Source organism: Leopardus geoffroyi, chromosome E2 (genome assembly GCF_018350155.1).
Source record: "Leopardus geoffroyi isolate Oge1 chromosome E2, O.geoffroyi_Oge1_pat1.0, whole genome shotgun sequence".
Classification (NCBI taxonomy): Eukaryota; Metazoa; Chordata; class Mammalia; order Carnivora; family Felidae; genus Leopardus; species Leopardus geoffroyi.
Window position 1 is genome coordinate 14557774 of NC_059335.1, and position 27951 is coordinate 14585724.

The 27951-nt window shown below is 52.6% G+C and overlaps 2 protein-coding genes and 1 long non-coding RNA gene across 3 annotated transcripts in view; 2 read left to right on the top strand and 1 right to left on the bottom strand.

The window, feature by feature from the left end:
• Nucleotides 1-12892, top strand: part of LOC123578952 (Fc gamma binding protein) — a 41137-nt gene extending 28245 nt beyond the window's left edge. The window contains exons 14-21 of the mRNA XM_045442343.1: nucleotides 234-850; nucleotides 1289-1832; nucleotides 2858-3429; nucleotides 3751-4324; nucleotides 5294-5493; nucleotides 8481-8864; nucleotides 12324-12592; nucleotides 12717-12892. Of these exons, the coding sequence (XP_045298299.1) occupies nucleotides 234-850; nucleotides 1289-1832; nucleotides 2858-3429; nucleotides 3751-4324; nucleotides 5294-5493; nucleotides 8481-8864; nucleotides 12324-12592; nucleotides 12717-12726 (3170 nt within the window). The 3' untranslated portion in view covers nucleotides 12727-12892. The remainder of the gene's footprint in view (nucleotides 1-233; nucleotides 851-1288; nucleotides 1833-2857; nucleotides 3430-3750; nucleotides 4325-5293; nucleotides 5494-8480; nucleotides 8865-12323; nucleotides 12593-12716) is intronic.
• On the bottom strand, nucleotides 11742-17133 carry LOC123578955. Its single transcript, XR_006702578.1, has 2 exons — nucleotides 15621-17133; nucleotides 11742-12680 (listed from the first exon to the last, which is right to left on the bottom strand). It is a non-coding gene; the product is annotated as an uncharacterized LOC123578955 (long non-coding RNA).
• A 21-nt stretch (nucleotides 17134-17154) lies between these two features.
• Nucleotides 17155-27927, top strand: FBL (fibrillarin). The gene is made up of 9 exons (XM_045442351.1): nucleotides 17155-17287; nucleotides 22436-22588; nucleotides 22695-22796; nucleotides 22885-22979; nucleotides 24124-24294; nucleotides 25013-25145; nucleotides 26443-26555; nucleotides 27566-27711; nucleotides 27822-27927. Exons 1-9 carry the CDS (start codon nucleotides 17278-17280, stop codon nucleotides 27844-27846), a joined length of 948 nt encoding a protein of 315 aa, XP_045298307.1. The 5' UTR covers nucleotides 17155-17277; the 3' UTR covers nucleotides 27847-27927.
• Nucleotides 27928-27951: the final 24 nt, after the last annotated feature.

Genomic DNA, 27951 nt, shown 5'->3' on the forward strand with positions numbered 1-27951 from the left:
TGTGTCTCCCTTTGTCTCTCTGTCTCTCCGTTTCTCATGCCGTCTCTCCTGGTCTCCGTTCGAGTCTTCCTCTGTGTCCCTCTGTCTGTCGGTGCCTCTTGCTGTTTCTCTCAGTCCCTCCGTCTGTCCCTCTTTGTCTCTCTCTGCCTCTGTCTCCTCCCCTTCCTCTGACCCCACCCCCGACAGCATTTTCTCTCTTTCTCTCCCTCCCACTCCTCCATCCACCCCTACAGAGATGTCCTGCCCCGAGAACAGCCACTACGAGCTCTGTGGCCCACCGTGCCCAGCCAGCTGCCCGTCCCCCGCGCCCCCCGCGACCCCAACGCCATGTGAGGGCCCCTGTGCCGAGGGCTGCCAGTGTGACCCGGGCTTCGTGTTGAGTGCTGACCGTTGCGTTCCCCTGGACGGTGGCTGTGGCTGCTGGGCCAATGGCACCTACCATGAAGCTGGCAGTGAGTTCTGGGCCGATGCCACCTGCTCCCAGAGGTGCCACTGTGGGCCTGGGGGTGGCTCACTGGTCTGCAAGCCTGCCAAGTGTGGGCCGGGTGAAGAATGTGCCCTGCTGCCCTCTGGCCAGCACGGCTGCCACCCTGTCAGCACAGCTGAGTGTCAGGCCTGGGGTGACCCCCATTACATCACCCTGGATGGGCACCGATTCGACTTCCAAGGCACCTGCGAGTACCTGCTGAGTGCGCCTTGCTCTGCACCACCCAAGGGTGTCGAGAACTTCACGGTCACTGTAGTCAATGAGCACCGGGGCAGCCAGGCCGTCAGCTACACTCGCAGCGTCACCCTGCACATGTACAACCACAGACTGACCCTCAGTGCCCGCTGGCCTCGACAGCTGCAGGTGAGGGGCCTGGGGCCAGAGACGAGCCCTGGGGTTGTCTGGGACAGTTAGGGGTCTGCCATTCCCCTGATTACCTTTCACAGGTTAGTGGGACGTGATGGGGGGAAGGGGTTCAGAGTATAGGCCTTGGAGCAGCAGGTCTTCCCCATTTAAACTAACAAAATTAGTTTATTCTTTTAGTTTAACCTTAGTTTATTCCACTATAAAATGGGTCTAATAATAGTACCTGCCTCAGAGGGTCCTGTGAGGAGGCAGTGGCATCATGTCTATAGAGGCTCCTCCTCCTCCTCCTCCTACCATCCTTATTATCACACAGTGTAGATCACATGCTCAGGGTTCCACCCCATTCCCCACCCCCCCCCCCCCGTAGGTAGTGAGTCAAAATTCGAACCTGTGCCCGCGCCGTTCACGACCCCCACCCCTACCCGGTACCCACAGGTGGACGGCGAGCTCGTAGCACTGCCCTATCAGCTGGACTCGCGCCTGCGCGCTTACCTGAGTGGCGCCGACGTGGTGGTGACCGCAGCCACCGGGCTCTCTCTGGCTTTCGACGGGAACAGCTTCGTGCGCCTGCGCGTGCCGGCGGCGTACGCGGGCGCCCTTTGTGGCCTGTGCGGGAACTACAACCGGGACCCAGCCGACGACCTGCAGGCTGTGGGCGGGAACCCCGCAGGCTGGCAGGTGGGCGGCGCCGATGGCTGCGGGGAGTGCGTGCCCGGGCGGTGCCCGCCCCAGTGCACGCCCGAGCAGCAGGAGCCCTTCGGCGGCCCGGACGCTTGCGGCGTGATCTCGGCCCCCGACGGCCCGTTGGCGCCCTGCCACCGCCTCTTGCCACCGGAGCACTACTTCAAGGCCTGCTTGCTGGATGCCTGCCAAGCCCAGGGCCATCCGGGAGGCCTCTGCCCTGCCGTGGAGGCCTACGTGGCAGCCTGCCAGGCCGCGGGGGCCACGCTCGGCGAGTGGAGGCGGCCGGATTTCTGTCGTGAGTACGGATCCATGCGTGGTCCACACAGTGGGCGTCTTCCCGCCTGCCCCTCTTCACACGGCTCTCAGACAAGAGGCTTCTCCTCCGTGGGTCCTGTCAAAAGTACACCGTGGCATTTACCCACGGAAATGCACCAGGTCACATACTGCAATGGCAGACACTCAGGCACACCTGGTCAGAAACCCTAGGTGCTGGATCCTCTCCGGGATTCGTGTGCTCAGATATCCTAGTCAGATAGACTGGGGTGGTTGACCCTGTCACAGCTATTCAGCGAGGTGCCCTTCGTCAGAGAGACCTAGAGAGTTACACCTGGTCAGATGCACCTACACTGTTTCAAACACTGAAATCCGCAAGGTCAGATAGAATTGGTCTGATAACCTCAGCCAGGGACCCTTCCGGTTAGAGACACTCGGGCAGATACTCCCAGGTAGAATCGTGACCCTGACAGAGCCCCAGGTAGATATCCACAGGCTCACGGTCAGAGAGTCCAGGGCAATTCCCCCTCAGGCACATTTGGTCAGATTTATCCTGTCAGCTTCACCCAATCAGATATACGTGGTCAGAGTCACACTGACACCAACCTTGTCCTCTGAGACACTCCATCAGAGGCTCCAGGTCAGCCATCCACAGTCAGGTGTATTCGCACCAGAGATACGGGATACATTTGGTCCCGTAGCCCGCTCAGAGCCACCCCCCAAGATACCCACACGTTTGGTTCCAATCCCGCATATCTTGGTCAGATGTAGGTGGTCAAATTCACTTCATCTATAGAAATTTTTGATCAGGCCGACCCACGACGTGGTCAGAGAGACTTGGTCTCCACGTCCCCACACCGAATCCCCCAGTTAGATGTACTGGATCAGACACTCTGCTCAGATCCCTGGATGGATTCGCTCATGAAATATTCTCAGGCAGAACATGCAGATTCCCCTGGGCCGGTTCTCCCACTCTGTCACCCTCCACCCCCCCCCCCCGGGCCCCTCCCTCTGCCCGCCGGGCTCATTCCCCTTTTGTCCCCACAGCCCTCCAGTGCCCTCCCCACAGCCACTACAAGCTCTGCGGTGACTCCTGCCCCGTGAGCTGCCCAAGCCTCTCTGTGCCCGACGGCTGCGTGCACACCTGCCGGGAGGGCTGCGTCTGTGATGCCGGCTTCGTGCTCAGCGGTGACACCTGTGTGCCTGTGGGCCAGTGCGGATGCCTCCACGAGGGCCGCTACTACCCTCTGGGCGAGTCCTTCTACCCAGGCCCTGAGTGTGAGCGGCGCTGCGAGTGCGGGCCGGGTGGCCAAGTCACTTGCCAGCAGGGCGCGGCCTGCGGACCCTACGAGGAGTGCCGAGTGGAGGACGGTGTCCAGGCCTGTCACCCTACAGGCTGTGGCCGCTGCCTGGCCAACGGGGGCATCCACTATGTCACCCTTGATGGGCGTGTCTATGACCTGCACGGCTCATGCTCCTACATCTTGGCCCAAGTCTGCCGCCCACAGCCTGGGGACGAGGACTTTGTCATTGTGCTTGAGAAGAACGCGGCTGGAGATCTCCAACAGCTGGTGGTTACTGTGGCTGGCCAGGTGGTGGTACTGGCACGGGGGCCGAGGGTAAGTAAGCGGATGTGGCCTTACCCTGGGGGTCTGAAGGGGACGTGGCCCCGCTCTGGGGAGGGGGGGCGGGGAGGCAGGTTCTGAGTGGGAGAGGGCCCACCTGAGGGCTTGAGGGAGATATGACCGCAGTCCAAGGGGACTAAGGGTGACACAGATCTGGAGGTCTGAAGGTGACACAGTCCCACCCTTGGGCAGTCCAAGGACATGGTACAACCCCAAAGGGCCTGAGAGGGACATAGCTCCAGGCCAGGAGTCTGAGGGGTCTGTCTCACTTGTGGTACTGTGAGTCCCTGACCCCTCCGTGGCCTTTCCACCCAGGTCACCGTGGATGGCGAGGCTGTGGCCCTGCCTGTGGCTGTAGGTCGTGTGCGGGTGACCGCCGAGGGCCGGAACATGGTTCTGCAGACAACCAAGGGACTGCGACTTCTCTTTGATGGCGATGCCCATGTCCTCATATCTATCCCCAGCCCCTTCCATGGCCGGCTCTGTGGCCTCTGTGGGAACTACAACGGCAACTGGAGCGACGACTTTGTCCTGCCCAGTGGCGCTGTGGCCCCCAGCGTGGACGCCTTTGGAGCTGGGTGGCGGGCGCCCAGCTCCTCCCAGGGCTGTGGCGAGGGCTGTGGGCCGGGCGGCTGCCCCGTGTGCTCAGCGGAGGAGACGGCGCCCTACGAGAACATCCAGGCCTGCGGTCGGGTCCGGGACCCCCAGGGCCCTTTTGCAGGCTGCCACGCGGTGCTGAACCCCTCTGAGTACTTCCGCCAGTGCGTGTACGACCTGTGTGTCCACAAAGGCAACACCACCTTCCTCTGCCGCAGCCTGGCCGCTTACATGGCGGACTGCCAGGCGTCCGGTGGGGCCGTGAAACCCTGGAGGACAGACAGCTTCTGCCGTAAGTGTCCAGGGGGGCCCCTCGGAAGACTCCAGACCAGGCTCAGGGACTCCTCCTAACCTGCTCCTGTTCTGTCTGCCTCTCGGGAGCAGTGCCTCCCTCTTGAAGCATGTCCCTCCCACACCCCCCGCCCCCAGCTTCTCCCACAGCACTCCCTGTCTGCTCCTCCCCCCCCCCCCCCCCCCCCCCCCCCGCCCCGCTGATTCTTTCTCAGGCTCCCTGCAGGGGCCCACGCTCCTGAAACCATAGACAGAGCTCTTTCTCAGGACTCATCCTGAACCCTTTCTGTGGGGCACTGGGAGGGGTGGTCAAACAGACCAGTAGCTCACATAATACAGCCTGAGTCTGTGACTCACCTGGGCCCCCCAGGATGGGGGTACATTTCCTTCAAACTCCCAGGGCAGGGCTGTGTCTCCTTCATTCTCCGCAGGACAGCACCCATATCGGGGGCTGTCATCCACCCCTGTGGCCTTAGATTTGTCCTCAGTGCTGACAGGGGACACTGTCTTCGGTCCTGACCTCTCTCCTGACTGCCAGCCTCGGGGGTCCAGTGGTTTCCTGGACATTTTCCCTTGGGTGTCCTTCGGGTCCCTCATACCTGCTGTGTTCCCATATGACATCAGCATCTCACCCCAAACCTGACCCTCCGATTCTCTGACCCCAAGTCTGCATCTCCGGACAGCCGCACCATCCATCGATTGCTCAGGCAGAGCCCAGGGGGGTCCTCACAACTCCCTGTTTTGGCCTCATCCGGGCCCTGACCTTTCTGTCCACGCCTCCCCCTGCAGCCCTGATCACACACTGCACTGGGACTATCTTTTCCACTGATACGAGCTCCATGGGGCAGGGCATGAGACTGTCTTCATAGCTGGTGTCCCCAGCATGCCAGCCCAGATCCGGTGTGTGGGATGCCAAGGGCAGGGCCCGACACCCACAGGCCTGACCCCGCCCTCTCTCCTCCCTCCGCAGCGCTCCAGTGCCCTGCCCACAGCCACTACTCCACCTGCACGCGCTCCTGCCAGGGCTCCTGTGCCACTCTGTCCGGCCTCACGGGCTGCACCAGCCGCTGCTTTGAGGGCTGCGAGTGTGACGACCGCTTCCTGCTCTCGCAGGGCACCTGCGTCCCCGTGCAGGACTGCGGCTGCACCCATGACGGCCACTACTTGCCGGTGAGCCCGGGCTGGAGGTGGGCAGGGAGGGTAGAGGAGCCCGAGGGAGACTCAGAGTTTCTCTGCCGACCCCCTCAAGGATGGGGACCGAGGAGCCACCTCCATTTCCCAGTGGGGTGACTCAATGCTGGTAAAGTGTCTTAGTTTCCTGAGGCTGCTGAGACAAAGGACCGCAAGCAACCTTGGTGGCTTCAAACCAGGGAAATTTTCTCTCTCACAGTTCTGGAGGCCAGCGTCAGAAATCAGGGTCACTGGGGCAAAATCGAGGTGCGGGCAGGACAGCACTCCCTCCAGAGGCCCCAGGAGAGAATCCACTCCTTTCCTCCCCCCATTTTTGGTGGCTGCAGGCATTTCTTGTCTTGTGGCCACCTGACCCCAATTTCTGCCTCTGTGTCCCATTTCCCCTCCTCCTTGTGTGTGTCACAAAACCTCCCTCTTATAAGGATACATGTGATTGCATTTAAGGCCCACCCAGGTAACCCAGGGCAGTCTATCCATCTCAAGATCCTTAATTTCTCACATCTGCAAACACCCCTTTTTTCACGTAAGGTAACATTGACTGGTCCCAGGAATGGAGACCTGTTATATTTGGGGGGCTGTTACCCCGCCTCCTACAGTCCCCTCATCTGAGCCTTTCTTCATCTAGAACACGGGGTTAATCATCATCCATGCACCATGGGTATCTGAGGATCCGGTGTCATTGTGCCTGAAAGGTCCCTACCGGGCACTGGGCCTCAGCCTCCACCTTCATCATCCGGTACAAATGCCAGCAACATACACATGGTGCAGCAGGTAGTGAGGCTGGCCGTCGTTTCATGATAAAAGTTGAAAATTGGATTAATTTTTGTGCTCGATGTTTTCTGAGCTCTCGCTGTGCGCCAACTTTGTAACAGATATTAATTCATTGAATGATCCTTTTTTTTTTAATATTTATTTTTGAGAACAGAGAGAGCAAGCACAAGCAGGGGAAGGGCAGAGGCAGTGGGGGGGGGGGGGGGTGGGCAGAGGATCCGAAGCAGGCTCTGCACTCACAGCACAGAGCCCGATGCGGGGCTCAAACCCACAAACCGTGAGATCATGACCTGAGCCGAAATCAGATGCTTAACCAACTGAGCCCCCCAGGCGCCCCGAATTCATTTAATGATCTTATGCACCAGGCACTATCGCAACAAAGAGAAGTCAGCCCAAGGCTGTCCGTTAGCAAGCGGGGGTGCTGGGATTGACACCCTAGCAACCTGGACCCACCTTCTGAACTACCAGGCACCCTGCCCCCTCACAAGCCTGTTTACCAAATAAAGGAAAGATGAATGACCACATTCCATACTCCCTCATCCCCATTTTATTAATGGCGGTAAGATAGGCTAGAAGGCCTGGAAGTTCAACCCTTCTGGGGAAAGACATGCCAAACTTCTCCTTCCTCCAGGTCTCACTGCCTCCAGGAAGCCCTCCCTGATCCCCTAGGCTGGGTTACCCCTGTGCTTCCCCCATCCCAGCCCTGACAGCTCTGCCTGTGCCAGGTTTCCTGGATTCGTGAGTCTGGCATTCACCAGAGAAGTCTGGGCTGGGGAGCCATCCGTAGAGAAATGTATTTATCTCTTTTGTTACATCTGTTCTTTTAATGTTTTTGGACATTTATTTATTTATTTAATTTATTTGAGAGTGTGCAAGTGAGCAAGGGATGGAGAGAGAGAGAAGGGAGAATCCCAGGAGGGGCAGAGAGTCGGAGAGAGAGAGAGAGAGAGAGAGAGAGAGAGAGAGAGAGAGAGAAAGAGAAGCCTGGCTCACCCAGGGCTCATGTTTTACCCAAAGCAGGGCTCAAGCTCACCTGAAGTGGGGCACGAGCTCACCCGATGTGAGACTCGAACTCATGAACTGTGAGATCATGACCTGAGCCAAAGTCAGATGCTTAACGACTGAGCCACCCAGACTTTTATTTTTAAAGAATCCAAACTTAAGAAAACTTGCAAGAATCGTACAAAGCACTCCCAGATACCTGTCGTTTAAGTTTCTTGTTGACCTTTTGACACGTTTGCTTTCGCAACCTCTCTGTGTAAGTTTATATGCACATTTTTTCTGAAGCATTTGAGAGTATGATGCTGACCCAGTGTCCCTTCAACCCTAAGTACTTTAGCATGTACTCCCCAAGACGGAAGTTCATTTACAGGGTTATGATGGGATTAACTTCCAAATCAGGAAATGAACACTGATTCAATACTCTAAAAGATTGTATTTGAATTTTACTGGTTGTCCTCATAATGTCCTCTACAACGACTACCTGCTCCCCTGCTCCAGAGTCCAAATGAGGAACAGACGTTGCTTTTGGTTTTTATGAAATCTGATGAGGTCATCAGGTAGTGAACATAGAGAAGGTGGGTCAGCTGAGAGCCAGCTGGAGTACAGTGGCATCAGCTGGGATCATTGTCTCTCTCCCATGGGGTCTCATCCTCCAGCAGACTAGCCCATGCTTATTCCTATGGTGGCTGGGCAGGGTTCCAAGAAAGAGAGAGAGAAAGCTGTAAGGTCCCTGAGGTGCACGCTTGAATTTGGTACAAGCGTTGCTTCTGCTGCATTATAATAACCAAAGTATAGTTGTAAGGTGAGCCCAGATTCGTGGGGGAAGGGGAAGTAAATTTCATCTCTTGTCTTTTTTTTTTAATGTTTTTTTTTTTTTTTTTTTGAGTGAGAGAGAGAGAGCACGAGCCGGAGAGGGGCAGAGAGAGAGGGAGACCCAGAATCTGAAGCAGGGTCCAGGCTCTGAGCCGTCAGCACAGAGCCCAATGTGGGGCTTGAATTCACGAACTGTGAGATCATGACCTGGGCTGAAGTCAGACATTTGACCGACTGCGCCACCCAGGCACCCTGTAAATTTCATCTCTTAACGGAAGTTGCTGCAAAATCGTTCTGCATGGCTCCAGAGGGCTGGAGGATTGTGTTGGAGGTTCCGATCCATCACACCGCGGTAACCTGACCCCTGTCTCTGTGCACAGGTGAACTCCTCACTGCTGAGCTCAGACTGCAGCAAGCGCTGTTCCTGCTCCTCGAGCACCGGCCTGACGTGCCAGGCAGCCAGCTGCCCGCCAGGCCGCATATGTGAAGTCCAGGCTGAGGCCCGGGACTGCTGGGTCCCCCAAGGTCTCTGTTCCCTCTTGGTGGGTTCCAACCTCACCACCTTTGATGGGCTCCGCAGAGCAGTCACCTCCCCTGGCATCTATGACATGTCTTACCGCTGCCCGGGACTACAGAAAACCATCCCCTGGTACCGTGTGGTCGCTGATGTCCAGACTTGCCGTGGCGGAGTTGAAGCTGTGGGCCAGGCTCACATCTTCTTCCAGGATGGGCTCGTGACTGTGAGCCCAAAGAAGGGCGTGTGGGTAAGCCGGGGCATGAGGGGGCGGGGGACTGTCTCCCCTGGGTTTTTGTTCTTCCTGTTGCAGTGTCCCCACAGTCCTGGCTGCCCATCTGTCTTGCATTTTCTTTGTCCAGATCTCCGCAGTTTAGTCTCTGGATTTGTGTTGGTCTCGGTATTTCAAACCTAGTCCCTCTGTTCTGGCTGAGTTCTCGAGGAGCAAAAACACGCTCAAGCGAATTAGTAGCTTTGATAATAGTGTTCATTGAAACTCTATTGGTCGCAAGTAACAGAAAATGAATTCAGATTGCCTTGCGCAAAAAGGAATTTACTAGCCCACATAACTAGAAAATCCAGGGAGAGAGCCTCAGGAGTGGCTGCATCCAGGTGCCCTGGCAGTATTATCTGGATTTATGCCTCTATCTTTTAGACTTGCTGTTCACCAAATCCATTTCATTCTCTGTGGTTCCCCACAACATACCCACAAGACAGGGACTGCTATTATCGACGTTTAACACAGAGGATAAACAAGGACCTAAGAAGGTGAAATCATTTATTTAAGTAATTCAGACAGTGCCTGGGATCCCACCAGCTTTGAACCCATCAGCACCAGGCTCTGTTTCCAACGACTTTGATGGGAACAAGATGCTGGTGGTAACCGTGGCTACAAGGGACCAAGATGGTTTCCAGGTGCTCAGTGGGAACTTGCTCTGGACTCTGACCAAACTGGGCCACTGATCCTTCCCTCACCTGCCCTTCATCCTGCTCTTCGGGACCCCCTCAGGCCTGTCATTGTTTGCCTCCAGGAGTCTGCTCCAGCCCCGTCGCCCCCTCCCTTCTGCCCCTTGACTTCCTCTCACTTAGAGGAAGCACTTAGAGCTGCCTTGCATTTACCAAACTCCATAGCTCTCACAACACCAATTTCAAATTTCTGAGAGAGGATCTGTTTGGTCAAACAGAGCTGATGCCGACTTACGGTCTAATCATTCATGGCCCACGTGACAGAGACCCCGACCCAAGCATGGATGTCAGGCCACACTAAAGTCCCTAGAGGAGCACGTCCCTATTTCCATGACCTGTTTATTGATTGCAGAGACATCCACTGGGGTTCTCTGGATTCAGGGGAGAGATACAGCCATGATCCATGCACGCCTCCCTCAGTGGATGGTCTGTGTCCTCCCACCAATACACGGAGATGGTCCAAGACTCAGCCCTGCTGGAAGCAGGGAGGCTTGAGTTCTCTCTTTAGGGTAATCAGGACCAATTATTCCTTTTCTCTGGCCATCTGCCTGATCCATAATTCAGGTGAACAGACACCTACCCTTGACCTTCCCTTGCCCCTCTGTCAAGAAACAGTTCTCTATATGGCAGACAGATGCTCTAGAAATGTGAATCAGATCAGGGGTAGAACTCTACGGTGGCTTCCCAGAGCAGCATTCCAAACTCAAGCCACCTGCCTTCCTTGGCCTACAAGGCTTTGTGTGATCTGACTCCTGGTGGCCTCCAGCCCCACTTCCTGTAATTCCTTCCCTCATTAGCCATGGCCACACTGGCCTTTCTGCTCTTTGTACAGCAGACCAAGCTTGTTCCCGCCTTGGGACTTCACATTGGCTATTCCCGCTGCTACAGGGCTCTTTGCCCAGATTGCATGCATTGACTCCTCTCACCCTCCAGGTCTCAGTTCCAGTACTCCTTCTACAGTAAGGCCTTTTCTGACCAGCTACAGAAGCTCTCCCTCTCCATTCCAGTCTCAATGCTATTACCCTCTCTTATTTCCTTCAATATACTTCTCGATATCTGAAGTTATCCATTATTTGTGTTTATTGCCTTTCTCCGTCACTAGAATATAATCCACAGGTGGACAATGGTCCCATCTGTCTTGATCACCACTTTGTCCCCAGCAGATGATTCCCAGGAAAAATTTGGTTTTGTGAATACATTCGGCCCTGTTCCCTCTACAACAGGCTAGGTGCCAAGTGACACAGATGTTCTTTCCTATCTTCTAGCCAGCCATCCATCCATCCATCCACACATCCATCCATCCACACATCCATCCATCCATCCATCCATCCATCCATCCATCCACACATCCATCCATCCATCCATCCATCCATCCACACATCCACCCAGCCATCCACCCGTCCATCCACCCATCCATCCATCCATCCATCCATCCATCCACATATCCATCCATCCATCCATCCATCCACACATCCACCCATCCATCCATCCATCCATCCACACATCCATCCATCCATCCATCCATCCATCCATCCATCCATCCACACATCCATCCATCCATCCATCCATCCATCCACACATCCATCCATTCATCCATCCATCCATCCATCCACACATCCATCCATCCATCCATCCACACATCCACCCAGCCATCCACCCATCCATCCATCCATCCATCCACACATCCATCCATCCATCCATCCACACATCCACCCAGCCATCCACCCATCCATCCATCCACCCATCCATCCATCCATCCATCCACCCATCCATCCATCCACACATCCATCCATCCATCCATCCATCCACACATCCATCCATCCATCCACACATCCATCCATCCATCCATCCATCCACACATCCACCCAGCCATCCACCCGTCCATCCATCCACCCATCCACCCATCCACCCATCCATCCATCCATCCATCCATCCATCCATCCATCCACACATCCACACATCCATCCACCCATCCACACATCCATCCATCCATCCACACATCCATCTATCCATCCACACATCCATCCATCCATCCATCCATCCATCCATCCATCCACCTATCCATCCATCCAGGTATATCTACCTATCTTTCCAATCATCTGCCAGAGGAAGACCCAGACCCAAAACATTTAGAAAAAAAGAACTTTTCTTTCAAAGAAGGTTTTCCAGAGAGTCTAACTTTATAAGGATTAACTCATCAGTGAAAAGAGACAACAGTTATTTAAAGGAAAAACTCAGATAGGGTTACCAAGGTTACTGAGTCCACAGCTTATGATAGAGAAACAGGAAGTTTCTCACATAACTGTGATACTTTCCAGGTCGTTACTTGTCTTTAGACATCAGCATTGAAAAATTAAGTCATGCAATTGCTTTTGTTAGAGAACCAATAACTTACAGGACATGCTTAAAGCTTCTTTTATTTTGAAAAGTAGAACAGGATGATGCTGGGGTTTGATCATGTATTTATCTGTCTGGTATAAAGTGCTCCCCACCACCCTGGCTGCCCTTAGAATGCTTTGTGCATGACCATTTATCCACTGATGCGTCTCTTTGTCCATCTGTCCTCTGTCCTTTGAACCTCTACGCAAATCCCCAGCTAGCTGTGTATACATCTCTCCATTCAGTGCATCCATCCACATCATCGCTTTCAGCACCTGTGTCTCTTTTTTTGCTCCTTGAACTTCTTGTCTTGCTTGGAGTCTCCATCCTGGTAACACTCTGTGTTTTCTTCAACCACCACCAGGTCAACGGTCTCCAAGTGGCTCTCCCAGCTGAGGTATTAACATCTGTGTCCGTGCGTCAGAACCCCGATGGCTCTGTGCTAGTCCAGCAGAAGGCAGGGGTCCAGGTGTGGGTTGGCACCAACGGGCAGCTGGCCGTGATGGTCAGCAGTGACCATGCTGGGAAGCTGTGTGGGGCCTGTGGAAACTTTGACGGGGACCAGACCAATGATGGGCATGACTCCCAGAAGACGACATTGGAGAGCTGGAGAGCGCAGGACTTCTCCGCATGGTGAGGGATGTAGCATGGAAGCCAGGCCGCTTGGGGCAGGGGCGCTGGGGCCCTCGTGGGAAGCAGAAGGTCGGGGTAGGTGCTCAGTCTGCAAGAGGAAATGCTAAGATTCTGTCTTTTACAGTCACAGCTGATCAGCCATCCACCAGGAATGAGGACTTCAGGACCTGACCCTCCTGGAGACTGAAATAATTGGAGAGTGCACAGTGTCCCTGTGTGCCCCTACCCTGTTCTACCCCTTTGATGAGCCACTGAGGCCAATTGTGAAAGCACTGAATAAATATCTTGGGCTAAACTGCATGCTGATGTGTGTGTCTTATGCCTTCTCCTCCATGACTCTCCTTCTTGCACAGCAGCTGTCAGATGCCTGGGGCATCTGGCACACAATGAATATTTATTGGGGGGTGAAAGGATGGGTGGATGGATGGATGGGTGGATGGGTGAAAAGGAGGGGGAAGGGAGGAAGGGAGGAAGGGGACATGAATGGGTGAATGAGGGGTGGAGAAATGGGAAGAGGAGGAAATGGACGATTAAAAGAGTGGATGAAGAGAAGATGAACAATTGGATGGAGGGAAGGGTCAAAAAGGGAAAGAGAGGGGCTCCTGGGAGGCTCAATCAGTTAAGCGTCCGACTTCAGCTCAGGTCATGATCTCGTGGTCTGTGAGTTCGAGCCCCGCATCAGGCTCTGTGCTGACAGCTTGGAGCCTGGAGCCTGCTTTGGATTTTGTGTTTCCCTCTCTTTCTGCGCCTCCCCTGTTTGCTCTCTATCTCTCTCTGTCTCTCAAAAAAATAAAACATTAAAAAAAATTTTTAATAAAATAGGTCCACCTTGGAAAAGTGTGTCTGTTTCTTTCAAAGGTAAGCATACTCTTACAATAGGACTCAGTCACTTGACTCCTAGAACTCTTTACCAAAAAAAAAAAAAAAAAAAAGCATATTTCCACACAAATATCTGTACATGAATGTACCTAGCAGCATTATTCATAATAACCAAAAACTGGAAACAACTCAAATGCCCATCATTGTGTGATCCCATCTGTAGGAAATGGGAAGACGGAAGTATTCTGAAACTGGGTCAGGTGATGGTTGTACAATTACATAAATTTCCTAAAATTCACTAAACCATACATACACTTATGGATTTTATGATATGTAAATTATGGTTTGACATATCATTTAAAAATTAACATGTTGCCGATACTACTAATAGGGAAAATAAGAAAATGGGAGGGGCGTCTGGGTGGCTCAGTTAGTTAAGCATCGGTCTCTATGATCTCGGCTCAGGTCGTGATCTCACGATTTGTGGGTTCCAGCCCCACGTCAGGCTGTGCCCTGACAGTGCGGAGCCTGCTTGGGATTCTGTCTTCCTCTCTCTCTGCCCTCCCCCAGTCATGCTCGCATGCTCTCTCTCTCTCTCTCCCTCAAAAACAAATAAATATTTTTTTTTTCAACGTTTTTATTTTTTTATTTTTGGGACAGAGAGAGACACAGCATGAACGGGGGAGGGGCAGAGAGAGAGAGAGACACAGAATCGGAAACAGGCTCCAGGCTCTGAGCCATCAGCCCAGAGCCCGACGCGGGGCTCGAACTCACGGACCGCGAGATCGTGACCTGGCTGAAGTCGGACGCTTAACCGACTGCGCCACCCAGGCGCCCCAAAAACAAATAAATATTTAAAAAAAAAAGAAAGAAAGAAAGAAAGAAAGAGAAAGAAAAGGAAGGAAGGAAGGAAGGAAGGAAGGAAGGAAGGAAGGAAGGAAGGAAAGAAGGAAGGAAGGCAAGAACGAAAAAGAAAAAATGAGAGAATGAATGGATTCAGGGCACGCGGTAGGATTGGCTGGGCAGTATTAGGGCCCACTTGGGTTTGTCATCATGAATCCAAAGTGAGACCAGCCAGCCAGAGTGAGTGCGGGTTTTTCTCTATCCACATTCAGCTGCCAGGATGCAAGTGCAGAGGAGAGAGAGGGTAGACTCAGTTGGGTAAAAAAAAAAAAAAAAAAGAAAGAAAAGAAACAAGTACCAAGCGTGAGGGTGTGAGCCACGGAGCAGTAGTAAGGCTGGATGAGGAGTCATCCTGGGCGGTGGGAATGGTGTGATCATGAAGGGGGTGAGGGACAGGGAAGAGGTTAGTGTAACGGATTGATGGCTGAAGGGTCATTGGCACAGTAGCTTTAGAGGGCGTGAGTTGGAGAGACCCGACGCGATGGGCAGACACTGAGACGCACGGAACTAGATTCTGAAGGGGCTGCGGTTTGGGCGGGGGCATCGCTCTCTGGGGAGGGGTCTTTCTCCCCCACTGGGCTAGGACCTCTGGGCTGCCACAGTCACCACTGTGTCCCCACCCCACCTGGGGTGTGAGCATGGGAAGGAAGGGTTGGGTGGAGGACAAGATCACCAGAGGAGAGAAGGTCAAGGCACTGAGGGGCCAGAACAGTTGAAATCACCAAGAATCACGGTGAGAGGAGCCTGATGGACAGCAGGCCCGCAGCGAAAATTATGAGGTGAGCCGCGGTGACTTTGGAGAACAGGCAACAGGAATGGGAGCCGGGGCTACAGTGTGAGTGCACAGACTTCAGAGTCAGAGGCTTAGGGAGGAGGCAGAGAGGACACGGTAGGAAGATGCAGAGGAGAGTTTATTCTGGAGTTCTGGGAGCTAGGCAATGAGGAGCTAGGAGGGTCTCACCCCATCTGCAGGCTTGGTGGCTTGAGGGCTGAGTTGAAGAAAACAGCCCCTTCCTGGAAGGGCTGGACGGAAGGCATGCCTTCCGGGCAGAACTGTGTTGCGGTCAGAGCAGGAAGCTAAAAGGTAGGTTCAGAAGGAGTTGGGCATAGGAGAAAACTGGGGAAAGCCCTCGGCGCTCCCCCCTTCTCAGCCCCGGGTGTTCTGTACTGTCCCCATCCTGGCCCCGACCACTCTGGGCTGACACTGTCAGGGCACCTGTCTGCTCCAAGAGGGCGGGGCCTGGGACTCTTTCAGCCACCATTGTGTCCCCAGCACCAGACCAGAAGGCGCCCACTGACTACTCACCGGTATTGCCAATTTCAAGTCTGCGGAGCAAGCTGGCAGGTGAAACGCCTCAGAGCCAGGAGATGGTGCGAGGATTCCAGAAAATAGGGCTGGCAACCCTAAATCTGCCCTGTCCTCTCAGTATTTTCGTCCTTTAAAAAAAAAGATCCTGTTAATTGGAAGGGAAATAGTAAAAATCCATAAGAAGTAGGTGACATGATCCCCAACTGGAGCCATCTGATTATTACACAGCCTCCAGAAATCCCGAATGAACTCAGCAGATTCTCCATCTTAATATTTAAACAGATTTTCATAAATGCTTCTGTGTGGCTGGAACACTCCGCACATAGAACGCAAAACAGCATGGGTTTTTTTCATTCACTCGGTAACATTTACTGAGGACCTTCTCTGTGCCAGGCCCAGTTCTAGGCACAGAGCAATACAGCAATGCATGGAACAGACCGGTGCATTCTCCTGCAGGTTTTTAGTAATTTCTCATAGTAGCACTTGTTTGGCTTTGCGGGATGAATATTAACATCATTAAATTACAAAGCACAAAATTCCCCCACGCTTACGTAGACTCTGCTCACTCCTCACTCCTTCCTCTGCCTACACCCTGACCTTGTCTATCCTCATCTGCTGCCTGATCCACTGCCTTAGGCCCCTCCTTGGTCTTCCTGCTCTCGTGGCTACTTCCACACTGTTTCCCACATGCACAGTGATCCCCTGTCAGATCACATCCCTTCTCCATTCAGGAAACTTCCATAGCTCCATCTCACTCCGAGTAAAGGGCAAAGTCCTCCTCATGGCACAGAAGGCCCAGCGCAACTTCCCATGTTACCTCCCTGCTCTCCTCCTCTTCCACTCTCCCTGCTAACTCTGCCCCAATCACACCCGTCTCTGCATCTCCAACCCTCCATGCCCTTCCTGCCTCAGGGCCTTTGCACCTATAATCCTCTCTACCTAGAATTCTTTTCCCCCACGTAGGTGCATGCCTCACTCCTCACCTTTAAGCTCTTTGCTCAAATCACCTGATGTATTCCTTGACCACTGATTGAGAAATGTCACCGCCCCCCCCCCCCCCCCAGTTCTATTTTCCTTCCCTTCTGTTATTTTCTCCAAAGCACTTACTGCCTTCTAATAACTCCCACTAGAAGATGAACTCCAGGAGGGTGGGGATTTGTATGTCTTGTTCATTGCTGTATTCAGCGCCTAGAACAGTGCCTAAATGCTTTTACCAGTGCATGAACGGGAGCCCAGTATGGTCCCTGTTCTTAGGGGTGGATATAGGTCAGGGAAGACTTTTGGGTGTAAAAGGATCCTTAGGGAGTTAATTGGAAATAGAGAAGAGGGACAGAGGGCAAAGCCTGGGGTGAGCCCTGATTACGGGATTGGTGATGGGGTGAGTTAAGAAGAAGCAAGAAGCGCATTCAAAGAAGGGATCTCTCAACAAGCAGCGCGTTAAGCCACCGACAAGGCGGGGCCCTGAGAGGCTGGCGAAGCCCCGCCCACAGCGCGCGCGCCGGCCCCGGCTCCGGCTGGGGCTCCGAGGGGCGGGGCTGCGAGGCTGCGTCACACGCCGTACGTCGCCGCGCGTGCGTTCCTTTCCACGTGCGAAAGCAGACTCGTGTAGTCTGGGACGCTGCAGAGTCCTGACCCGCCGAGCTGAGCTCTCTCCATGAAGCCAGGTGCAGGCCGGGTGTGGGGTCCGGGGTCTGGGACTGGAGCCGGCACGAATCGAGGGGCCAGACCGGAATCGGAGGGGCGGGGCCTAGGGGCAGGGGATCCGGTCTCTTGTGGGGAGGGGGATCCTAGTTCCGGTCTTCTGTGGCGAGGGGTCTTGGTTCAGCCTTGTGACCGACGCTGAGCCGGGGGGTCGGGTTCCTGGTCTGGAGATGTGTGACTGGCTTCGGAGGTCACGGTCGTGAGTCGAGGGTCCTGGGCCTGAAATGGGGGTTCCTGAACTAAGATTCATCTCACTGAGGCCATCATTAGGGGTCTTGGGAATTGGACAGGGGGTGGCAGTCGGGGGTGCTGATCCAGAGTCTGGATCCAGGCATCTGGTGTCTTGGATCTCTGGCCTTGAGATTTGGGGATAATGTCTGGGCTCAGAAGTGGAGAGTCCCGATTTGGGCTCGGGGAGAACCCCCTTAGCCTTCCGTATCACCGCCGCAACGATCGTCCCCTTAGCCCCCAGCCTGGCTTCTCCGAGAGGGCCGTACGAATGAGGACTCCCGGCTTGATAGTTTGTGGCCTTCTCTGTCCCACTTTCCCGCTCTCTACTCTCCCGAGGGGGCGGATCCCTGAGGTTTGAGTGATCAGAATAATTCGCGGTGAGAACTTTCACAAGCCCAAGATACGATTCGTGTGGGGTGGCGGGGGAGAGATAGTCACAGGAGAGGAGTGATTTTATTCATTTGATTTTCCCCGAGACTCTGATGAACCCACCCCTCCTTCCCTCGTGGCAGATTGAGGAGTCCTGGCTTTGACAGCAGAAAGGTGTCAACTGAATTCAGTTCTTTGCTTCTGAAGCTACTGTGTGGCCTTGGGCAAGTGGCTTTACCTCTCTGAGTCGGTTATCTCATCAGTAAAATGGCGCCCAGTTATAATTTAGCAGGATCGTGTTAAGAGAAAACTAGCATACTGCAGTAATCATTTGCAGTGTCTAAGTGTATAGATCAACAGGTTGTACATGGTAACCTCACACGATGTTGTATGTCAATTACATCCCGGTAAAGCTGAGGAAAAATAGCACAGTGCTTGACATAATAGTATTGCCATTCATTGTTATCTTTATGTTTCTTCTCAAGAGGAACAAAGGTTCCTCTCCCTGGTGTCTCAGATCTTCTTAAATCAGGCTGTGCCCCTCCCCCAATTTGCTCCACTAGAGTTTAGGGAAATCTTCCACCGTGACCCAGAAGGTATTTCCTAGTGCAGGTTTTCCTCGTTTTTGTTTTTTTTTTTTTTTTTTTTTCTTTTTTTTTCTTTACTCCATGTGTGGAGAGATGGGGTCATCTGGTGGGAGGGGGGAGGGTTTGTGGATCCATGCCCCCTCCCAAGCTCCCCTTCTCTGCAGCATTTGGGGATCTCCTGATGAAATGGTGTGGAGGCTGCTGGGCTGTGTACCTCTGACCCTGTGATCCGATACACCTTCCTCCCAACCCTTCCCTCATTGTGTTAGCATTTGAAGTTGCCGAAGTTGTCTAGAGTCGGCCCTTCACTAAGGATTTGAGTCTGATTGAGAGAAGAATCCTTTGGGGGATTTTGAGCAGGGACGGGATGCAGTCTCTTAGACAGCTTTAAAAGGATCAGCTTCTGGCTTCTGTGTGTGAAGGACGTCAGGATAGCAGAAGTGGAAGCAGGCACATCAGTGGGAAGTCTGTTGCTGTGACCTAGTAGGAGATGATGGGGTGTGGCCCAGGGTGGTAGCCTGACAAATTGTCACAGTTTGGAAATCTGTTTTGAAGATGGAGCCAGCAGCTTGTATGTGGGTCTAAGAGAGGGGTCAAGGATAACTAAGGGTTTGGGCATGTGTAACTGGAAGGATGGAGTGTCCGGTTTTGAGATGGGGGAAGGTTGTGGGAGGAGAGGAGAGCAGGTTTTAAACTGGGGGTCCGTTGGACCCTCTCCCCCCCGCCCCCAAACTTCTGGGAAAGTGTGTGTGAACTTGTGTTTTCCCGAGGAACCGGTACTCCTAGTACATTTCTCTAGGCTCCTGGAGCTGAAATGGATTAGGCTAGGTTTTGAGACTCCTGCCCCCTGCACCCCATGCCATGCCCACACTTCTCAGGTCTCAGTTCCATCAGGCCTGGGTTGAGTCTCTTAGGCCTGGTGGTTTCTCCCCTAAGTAGGAGGAAGGGGGACTCACTGTCTCCTCACTGAATACTCAAACTGTGTGCCAGGCTGTGTATTGAGAGAAGCGATTTGTGTTTATTAAGCCATTTGCTTATTCTTTACAGCTCTGCGAGGCAGGTACTGTGTTACTGCTGTATCTCTGTCTTAAAGATGAGGTTTTCAAGATCCCCATGAACTTTCCCTACTCTCTAGGGCCGTGAATGGCATGGCCATCGCCCTGTAAGGGATACACGAACTGCTTGAGGGGAGGGGACCAGGGCACTCTGGTCACCATGTCATCACCCGCTTCCTGAATGAACAGAGAGGGTGCTTTTTCCTGGAGGCAGAACTTGGGGGTTTAAGAGTCTTCAGCCGACCAGACGGTTGATTAAATGCTTACCAAGCCCGCCACACTTTGTGCCAAGTGTGTGCACGGTGCTGGGGGGTGCAGTGTGACCGAAACAGTTAAAACATCCCCGTTCCTTTTGGCCTTGATTCTGGTGCAGGAGTCAGGCAGTAATAACGTAAAAACTGCCACGTATGATAATTGCCAGGAAGAACAAGAAAGCCAGGTCAAGGTAGGGAGCCCAAAGACCCTTCTGAGGAAGGAATGTTTCACCAGAGACCCGAGTGCAGTGAAGAAGTGGGTGAGCCCAGCAAATGTCTGCAGGAGCCAGGCAGTGGGAACAGCAAACGTTAAAGGTTTAGAAGCTGGAGGACGAGCATGAGGAGGAAGAGCGTGAGGCCCAGCATAGAAAGAGTGAGGTCAGAAAAGTCAGCAGAGGCCGGAGCCTTGTGACGGCGGTTCTTAGTTTGGGCTGCACGTTTAGAATCTCCTGAGGAACTTTAAAAAGCCCTATGGTCAGGTCCCTACACTGGACAACTAATCAGAATCACTCTAAGTCCCAGGGATTAGCCAAAGGTGAGGCCCACTGATCTGGGGCTTTGGAAACCAGAGAAAGGAATTTGGGTTTCATTTTCCTTTTTTTTTTTTTTTTCTTTTCTTTTTTTCAATGTTTATTTTTGCTTTTGAGAGAAAAAGAGAGCACAAGCAGGGGAGGGGCAGAGAGAGACAGACACGGAATCCGAAGCAGGCTCAAGGCTCTGAGCTGTCAGCACAGCCTGACATGGGGTTGATGTAGGTTACTGTTAACATCTTGCTTTTCTCGGTTGGGTAGCAGATTGGCAGGATCCATTGTATTTTTTTTCCTTCCTTCCTTCCTTCCTCCCTTCCTTCCTCCCTTCCTTCCTTCCTTCCTTCCTTCTTTCCTATGTTTATTTATTTTTGAGAGAGTGGGGGAGGGGTAGAGAGAGGGAGCCCAAAGTGGGCTCTGCACTGCCAGCAGTGAGCCCGATGCTGGGCTCAAACTCGCAAACTGCAAGATCATGACCTGAACCGAAGTCGGACACTTAACTGACTGAGCCACCCAGGTGCCCCTGGGTTTCATTTTCAGTGGGATGGAAAACCATTGAAGGGATTTGGGCAGGGACCTGAAGAGATCCAATTTGCAGTTTGAAAAAGGTCAGTCGCTAGCTGCCATGTGGACAGGAGTCTGCAGGAGTAGAGGGAGGAAAGGTAGGCACCTCTGAGTCACGTCTGGGGAGTTCTGAAACTGTCCATTTTTAACACTTCAATCAGGAAAGGCGCTGAAAAGTTCTGCATTTTCATCTTTAACGCCATTACGAGGCATGAAGCTTTCATAGAGGTGAATGTGGTGTGCCTTTCCCAAAACCCTAGCAAGCTTACTACTGAACAGTTTTACATCAAGTGAGATTATTTTTTAAAGCATCACTAATTTTCGCACTATTATTTTATAACTTGTGTGATTGGCTGAAAGTAGGGCAGAGCTTAGGGAACCGCCACGGGAAAATACTGAATCTGTTAGTACCCGAATTCCGTCCGCCTCTGCTGCTGTTTTGTGCTCAGTGAAGGGAACGAGTTTGCCCTGACCTGAGCTCGTGAAAATAAAGCCTCTCTGAATCTCTTTTTTTTTCCTCCCGACTTTGCATGACGTCCACAAGCCCTACACTGCTTAGGCACTGTCGCCCATCCATAAAGGACAATTCAAGAGTTTTTCTCTTTGTTTTTTTTTCCCCCTGAGCTGGGAGGGACTTCTGCAAGTTTGCAAGCAGGGGGGTCAGATAGCAGAAAGGATACATCATGCCGACCTCCCCTCTGTTTGGGGGTTGGCACTTTTCTTCCAGACGAGGGAGGGCATGGAAATGTTTCCAAGGTCTGAGGGACCTTGCCGCCATGGTGCATGCGCACAGGCGGGTATTTGCGCTTCTCCAGACGAATACTGAAAATAGAATGGAGGAGCACCTAGTGACTTAGTCGGTTAAGTGTCTGACTTCGGCTCAGGTCGCGATCCCATGGTTCGTGAGTTCGAGCCCTGCATCGGGCTCACTGCTGGCAGCGCAGAGCCCGCTTTAAGGAAGGAAGGGAGGGAGGGAGCAAGGAAGGAAGGACGGGAAAATACAATGGATCCTGCCAATCTGCTACCCAACGGAGAAAAGCAGGATGTTAACAGTAACCTACATCTCCCCTATCCGCACCCTGTAATTTTTCTCCCTTTCGATACTCAGTATTGTATGAGTTTTGCATTTATCCCCTTGGCCTCTATTTTGGTGGGGGGAGGGGGCATGAGGCGTGGATAACCACATATATCAACATGGCATGGCATTGTTTAATTTTAATTGTTGCTGAACTTTATAAAAGATACTATGTTGGGCGTGGTTTTCTTCAACTTGCTTTTTCACTTAACATTATGACCCTAAGATTTTCATAATCTATCTGTTGTGTGTAACTGTAGATCCCGTCATTGTTGATTATGAATGTGCCCCTGTTTTATTTGCCCATTCTGCCGATGCACATCTGGGTTGGGCCCGATTTTTTGGCTACTGTGGATATTTGTGGACACCCTCCAGTGCAATTACCAGATATAGGAATAATAACATCTCAAACTTCGTTGCCCTGATTCCTGTTTCTGTTGCCACTACAGGTTTCAGCCCCCGTGGGGGCGGCTTCGGTGGCCGAGGAGGCTTTGGTGACCGTGGTGGACGTGGTGGAGGTCGAGGAGGCTTTGGTGGGGGCAGAGGTCGTGGTGGAGGCTTCAGAGGCCGTGGCCGAGGAGGAGGAGGAGGAGGACGAGGTGGTGAGTGACCTTGTAGGGGGGATGCAGTCTGGAGGCAGTGCCTGGGCTTGGGGCTCAGGAAGGAAGAGATGGGATGTCCCTGTGTCACTGCATCTCTGCCTTGTAGGTGGAGGGTTCCAGTCTGGTGGCAACCGGGGTCGTGGCCGGGGAGGAAAAAGAGGAAACCAGTCGGGGAAGAATGTGATGGTAGAACCCCATCGGCATGAAGGTGAGTGAGGAAGGTGGGGAGCTGCTGAGGGTGGGGTGCGGTGGGGTGCAGCCCAGAGTCTTCACCCTGCACTGGTCCCCTCACTTAGGTGTCTTCATTTGTCGAGGAAAGGAAGATGCGCTTGTCACCAAGAATCTGGTCCCTGGAGAGTCAGTTTATGGAGAGAAGAGAGTCTCCATTTCGGTGAGACCAGGGCCCTAGCTGATGGGGTAGCCAGCCGTCTGGTCTCCCTCCCGCCCCACTGTGCGTCCTGTGCAGGCCAGCCAGAGGGTCATCTTAATACCCGAGTCCGATCCCTGTGGCCTTCAGGTCAAAGTCCCAGGTCCTCAGTGTGGCCCAGAGGACTATGTGCATTCCAGCTCCCCCTCCCTCACCTCGCATCTTCCAGTCACACGGACCTCCTTGCTCATCCCCCAGTTGTGTGTGTGGCTGGTTCCACTTTCACCCCCAGTGTCTCTGGTCGGATGTCACCTCGTCTTTCTCACAGTGCCACCTTGCACCACCCAGTCTGTCAGAAGCAGTCCTCACTGCCCACCCTCTGCCCTGTTATCCCATTTTCTTAATGGCCAGGCTCACTCCTGCTCAGGGCCTTTCTGTGTCCTCTCCTACTGCCTAGAATGCACTTCTCCAGATGAGTTGCATGGTCCCTGCCTCCCTCAGGGTCTACTGCAGATGTCTCCTGGGCTCTTCCCTGGCCACCCTTTCTCGTTTTCACCTGCTCCTTAGCCCACACCCCATACTTCATGTCCTCTTTCCTGGCTTGATCTTTTCACCTTAGCACCTGTCACTGGTTCCTGTACCATATGTGTTAGTTCTGTGCATACTTAGTCCTTGAGGACAAGGGTCTTTGTCTCATTCTCTGTGCATCCCCGATGCCTGGCATAGAGTCTGGCACACTGGGCGTGCCGGCACAGTGAATGGTTGTTGATTGATCGCACAGGTCCTGCTGTTGTCTCGTATGATCTTATCTCTGTGTTGATCGTCTATCCCTGCCCCTTCTACCTGAATCCGTAACCTCCATGAGTGGGCAGGTCCTGCATGTGTTGTGGTCATTGATGTGTACCTGTGTTCATTTCTCTCTCTCTTCTCTCTTGAGAGAGGGAGAGAGAAGCAGGGCTTGTGCTTGCCCGATGCGGGACTTGAACTCAGGAACCATAAGATCATGACCTGAGCCCAAGTCAGATGTTTAACCGACTGAGCCACCCAGGTTTCCACCTGTGTTCATTTCTTGAACAATGAATGAGCGCCTGGGGCCCTGGGGCTGAGGGCAGTGGGGTCTAGCACAAGAGCCCAGCACTGACTTCCATCCCCATCTCTCCCGGCCCAGGAGGGAGATGACAAAATCGAGTACCGTGCCTGGAACCCCTTCCGCTCCAAGCTGGCAGCAGCAATCCTGGGCGGCGTGGACCAGATCCACATCAAGCCAGGGGCCAAGGTGCTCTACCTTGGGGCTGCGTCCGGCACCACTGTCTCCCATGTGTCTGACATCGTAGGCCCGGTGAGTGGATGGAGGGGTGAGTAAAGGCTGGTGGTGAGGTGGAAGGAAGGGAGAGGCTGCCCCTGCCAGCCTGGAGGCAGTGGCCTTGGCTGCCTCCCTGTACCATGTAGCTTGGGGCTAGGCCCTCCGTCTTCAAAGTGCCTGTGGGTGGAAGGAGCAGCTTGAACGCCTGGTCTCCAAAGCTTCGTTCAGCCTCACTCCTGAGTTCTTAGCCTGGAGGGAAAGGAGCTGTATAATTTAGTGGTTAAAAACCCCGGGCTCGGGTGTGGCATTTAACAGTGAGGTGGCTTTCAGCAGTTAATAACTTAACCTGTCTGAGCCTCCGTTTATCCCTCTGGAAAATAGGGTTACTGTGAAGATAAACGAGTGAATTCCTGTAAAATAACAGAGCGGTGCCTGGCCCATTGTAAGTGTTCTTAGCTGTTAAGACTTCATCTCAGTGCCCTAGCTTCCTCGTTTTAAGACCGTATTGAGGGACTCGGCTCTCAGATGAGCAAAGCGGGATTGAATCGAGCAAAGCAGGATTGAATCACTGTTGGCCGGTGACTTCATGTCTCTGGCTCTCACTTTATTCATCTGTAAGATGGACATAACAATAGTTGTTAAATGGTAGGGTTTTGATATGGGGATTTGCATGGCCACATGCAGTGTTTGGGCCCATAGTGGGTGTTCCATCTAAGAACCAGTATCCGTGTTTCTATTTTTTTATTTATTGTAGGACGGTCTAGTCTATGCAGTTGAGTTCTCCCACCGCTCTGGCCGTGACCTCATTAACTTGGCCAAGAAGAGGACCAACATCATTCCTGTTATTGAAGATGCTCGGCACCCACACAAATACCGCATGCTCATAGGTAGGGGTCCAGGATTGTGTAGTCCGGGCCACTCCAGGTTTCCTGGGAAAGGTGGCCAGAATCCCGATCTGAGTGGAAGCAGAGTGAATGAGCAGGCCTCCTGAGTCTGCAGGAATGAAGGGGGGGAGGGGAGGGGGAGGCAGGTGAAGTTGTGGAATTTGGGTGTTTGGCAGGCCTGAAGGGCCAACCTCCTTCGATCTCCTGCGCCTCTCCCTAGGCACCCCCATACTTCCTGCCTCCCTCCAGAACATGGTACTTTTCATGCTGCCCCTGGCTTATGTATAAAAGCCCCCATCCTCCTCGTTGTCTGGTGAGATCATAACCCAGAAAGCACAACCTGAGTGTGGCCTTGGCTGAGAGGGGCCCGTTGTGAATATTACTTTGTTTTAAAAAAAAAAATTGGGAAGCATGATGTAAAACTGGAACTCCTTATAAACAACCCTCAGAGGTAACTGATAGGAGCAATTTAAAAAGCTGCTTTTCCCAATTTCAAAAAGTCAATTTTCATTATACCCTCTTTTTTTTTTTCCTAATCATACCAGCTTAAAAATAATACTTTGCAAAAAAAAAAACCACACACACACAAAACTTTGCATTTTGCTGGTTTTCTCTGGAGTTTTTTTTCCCCCATGCATTCATACAATACCCTTTGTCCTACAACTTATTTATTTATTTATTTAGACAATCCTGCAGGGACTCTGGCCTGTAAGTGCTTTCCTTTACTTGCCTTTTTTTTTAATGAATTTTTTTAGCATTTGTTTATTTTCGAAAGACAGAGAGCATGAGCAGGGGAGGGGCAGAGAGAGAGAGGGAGACACAGAATCCGCAGCAGGCTCCAGGCTCCAAGCTGTCAGCACAGAGCCCGACATGGGGCTCAAACTCAGAATTTGCGAGATCATGACCTAGGCCAAAGTCGGACGCTTAACTGACTGAGCCACCCAGGCGCCCGTTTACTTGCCTTTTTGATGAGTGTCTGTTTACCCCCCATCCCAAGACCTGGGAGCATCTCGAGGACCAGGTCTGGGTCTGACTCATCTCTGTCCCCCACACCCGGCCCGGGGCTGGCCACAGAGTAGGTGGCAATCGTGACTTACAAGAGGAATGAATAGATGGTGTGACTGGGTTTCTTGGGCCCATCCTGGGGGTACTGCAGAGGGAGGGAGATCAGTGGGGGGGATGTGAGACTGGAAGCAGGGAAGACTGCCAGGAACCTGCTGGTAACAGGGCACAGGCCTCATGGGAGGAGCCGAGAAGATCCAACAGATCCAATTTGTAACTGCCACTTCTTTCTCCCTAGCGATGGTGGATGTGATCTTTGCCGATGTGGCCCAGCCAGACCAGACCCGGATTGTAGCCCTGAATGCCCACACCTTCCTTCGTAATGGAGGACACTTTGTGATTTCCATTAAGGTATGGGGCTTGGTGGAATCTAAGGTGGGGTGGTCGCGTCTGCTCTGTAACTGCCAAGCAGTCAGTCAAAACGAGGAGGCCTCCGTTCTGGGATGCCTCATCCAGCCAGCTCTATCCCTGCCCCAGTCGTATAGCACATGATGAAAAAGGTCTGCAAAACGAAAAGGCTTTGGGTTTGGCAATAGAAGGTACTGGTCAAGTGAATAATTGTGGAGTCTGACCATTTGAGTTTGAATTCCAGCTTGCTCTGTGACTTTGAGCAAGTTACCTAACCTGGGTACCTGTTTCTTCATTAGTCATCTCTTTCAGCGTTGTCTGTAAGGATTAAATTTATCAATATATATGAAGTGTTTAGTACAGCATGGTAGAAAAGAAGTTTTAGGTAAATGTTCGGTGCGTTTTCAAAAACGTTTTATTTTAAAATAAAGATCCTCAGCCAGATTCACCATTTGTTGGCCTTTTGTTACATTTGTTTTTGTATTCTCAGCATTACTATTGTTAAAGAAAGAGAAAATAAAACAAAACAAAAACAACCCTGGGTATAAAATTTAAACACTAGCTTTTAGATAAATAGGTCTCTGTTAAAGTCTTCTGTTGTAAATCCAAACCAACTTGAAGAAAATTTCTGTGATGAAGTCTTTTCCCTCCACTCCCAAAACCTGAGTTTCACTGAGTTTCCAATAAAAAACAAATACCTGTGGTTTAAAGAGCAAAAGAAGGGGCGCCTGGGTGGCGCAGTCGGTTAAGCGTCCGACTTCAGCCAGGTCACGATCTCGCGGTCCGTGAGTTCGAGCCCCGCGTCGGGCTCTGGGCTGATGGCTCAGAGCCTGGAGCCTGTTTCCGATTCTGTGTCTCCCTCTCTCTCTGCCCCTCCCCCGTTCATGCTCTGTCTCTCTCTGTCCCAAAAATAAATAAACGTTGAAAAAAAAAAAATTTTTAAAGAGCAAAAGAAAAAAAAAAAAAAAAAGCCCAAAGCCTTGCTGCAGACTTCCAAGTTCTCTCTTCTGCAGGCCAACTGCATTGACTCCACAGCCTCTGCTGAGGCCGTGTTTGCCTCTGAAGTGAAAAAGATGCAGCAGGAGAACATGAAGCCCCAGGAACAGTTGACCTTAGAGCCTTATGAAAGAGACCACGCTGTGGTGGTGGGCGTGTACAGGTGAGCAGGGGGCCCTGGAAGCCACCAAAACAGCCCTGCGCGTTAGCCCTTGGTAGGAGTGCCGGAAAATGGTGACAGGCTCTGAATCCCCTCTCTCCTTCCTCTTACAGGCCACCTCCCAAGGTGAAGAACTGAAGCCCAGCGCCATCAGGATTGCCAGAGATTGTGTTGCTACTGTTACACGTGTGTTTTTCTATTAAAAGACTCATCCATTGCTCCCGTCTGCTGATTGCTCGGCGA

Bases quoted from the DNA above. Each gene is read 5' to 3' on its own strand.
- FBL (XM_045442351.1), top strand. The intron at 22,797-22,884 runs GTGAGTGAGGAA...CCCCTCACTTAG, and splicing joins AGAACCCCATCGGCATGAAG to GTGTCTTCATTTGTCGAGGA. The intron at 24,295-25,012 runs GTGAGTGGATGG...TATTTATTGTAG, and splicing joins TGTCTGACATCGTAGGCCCG to GACGGTCTAGTCTATGCAGT.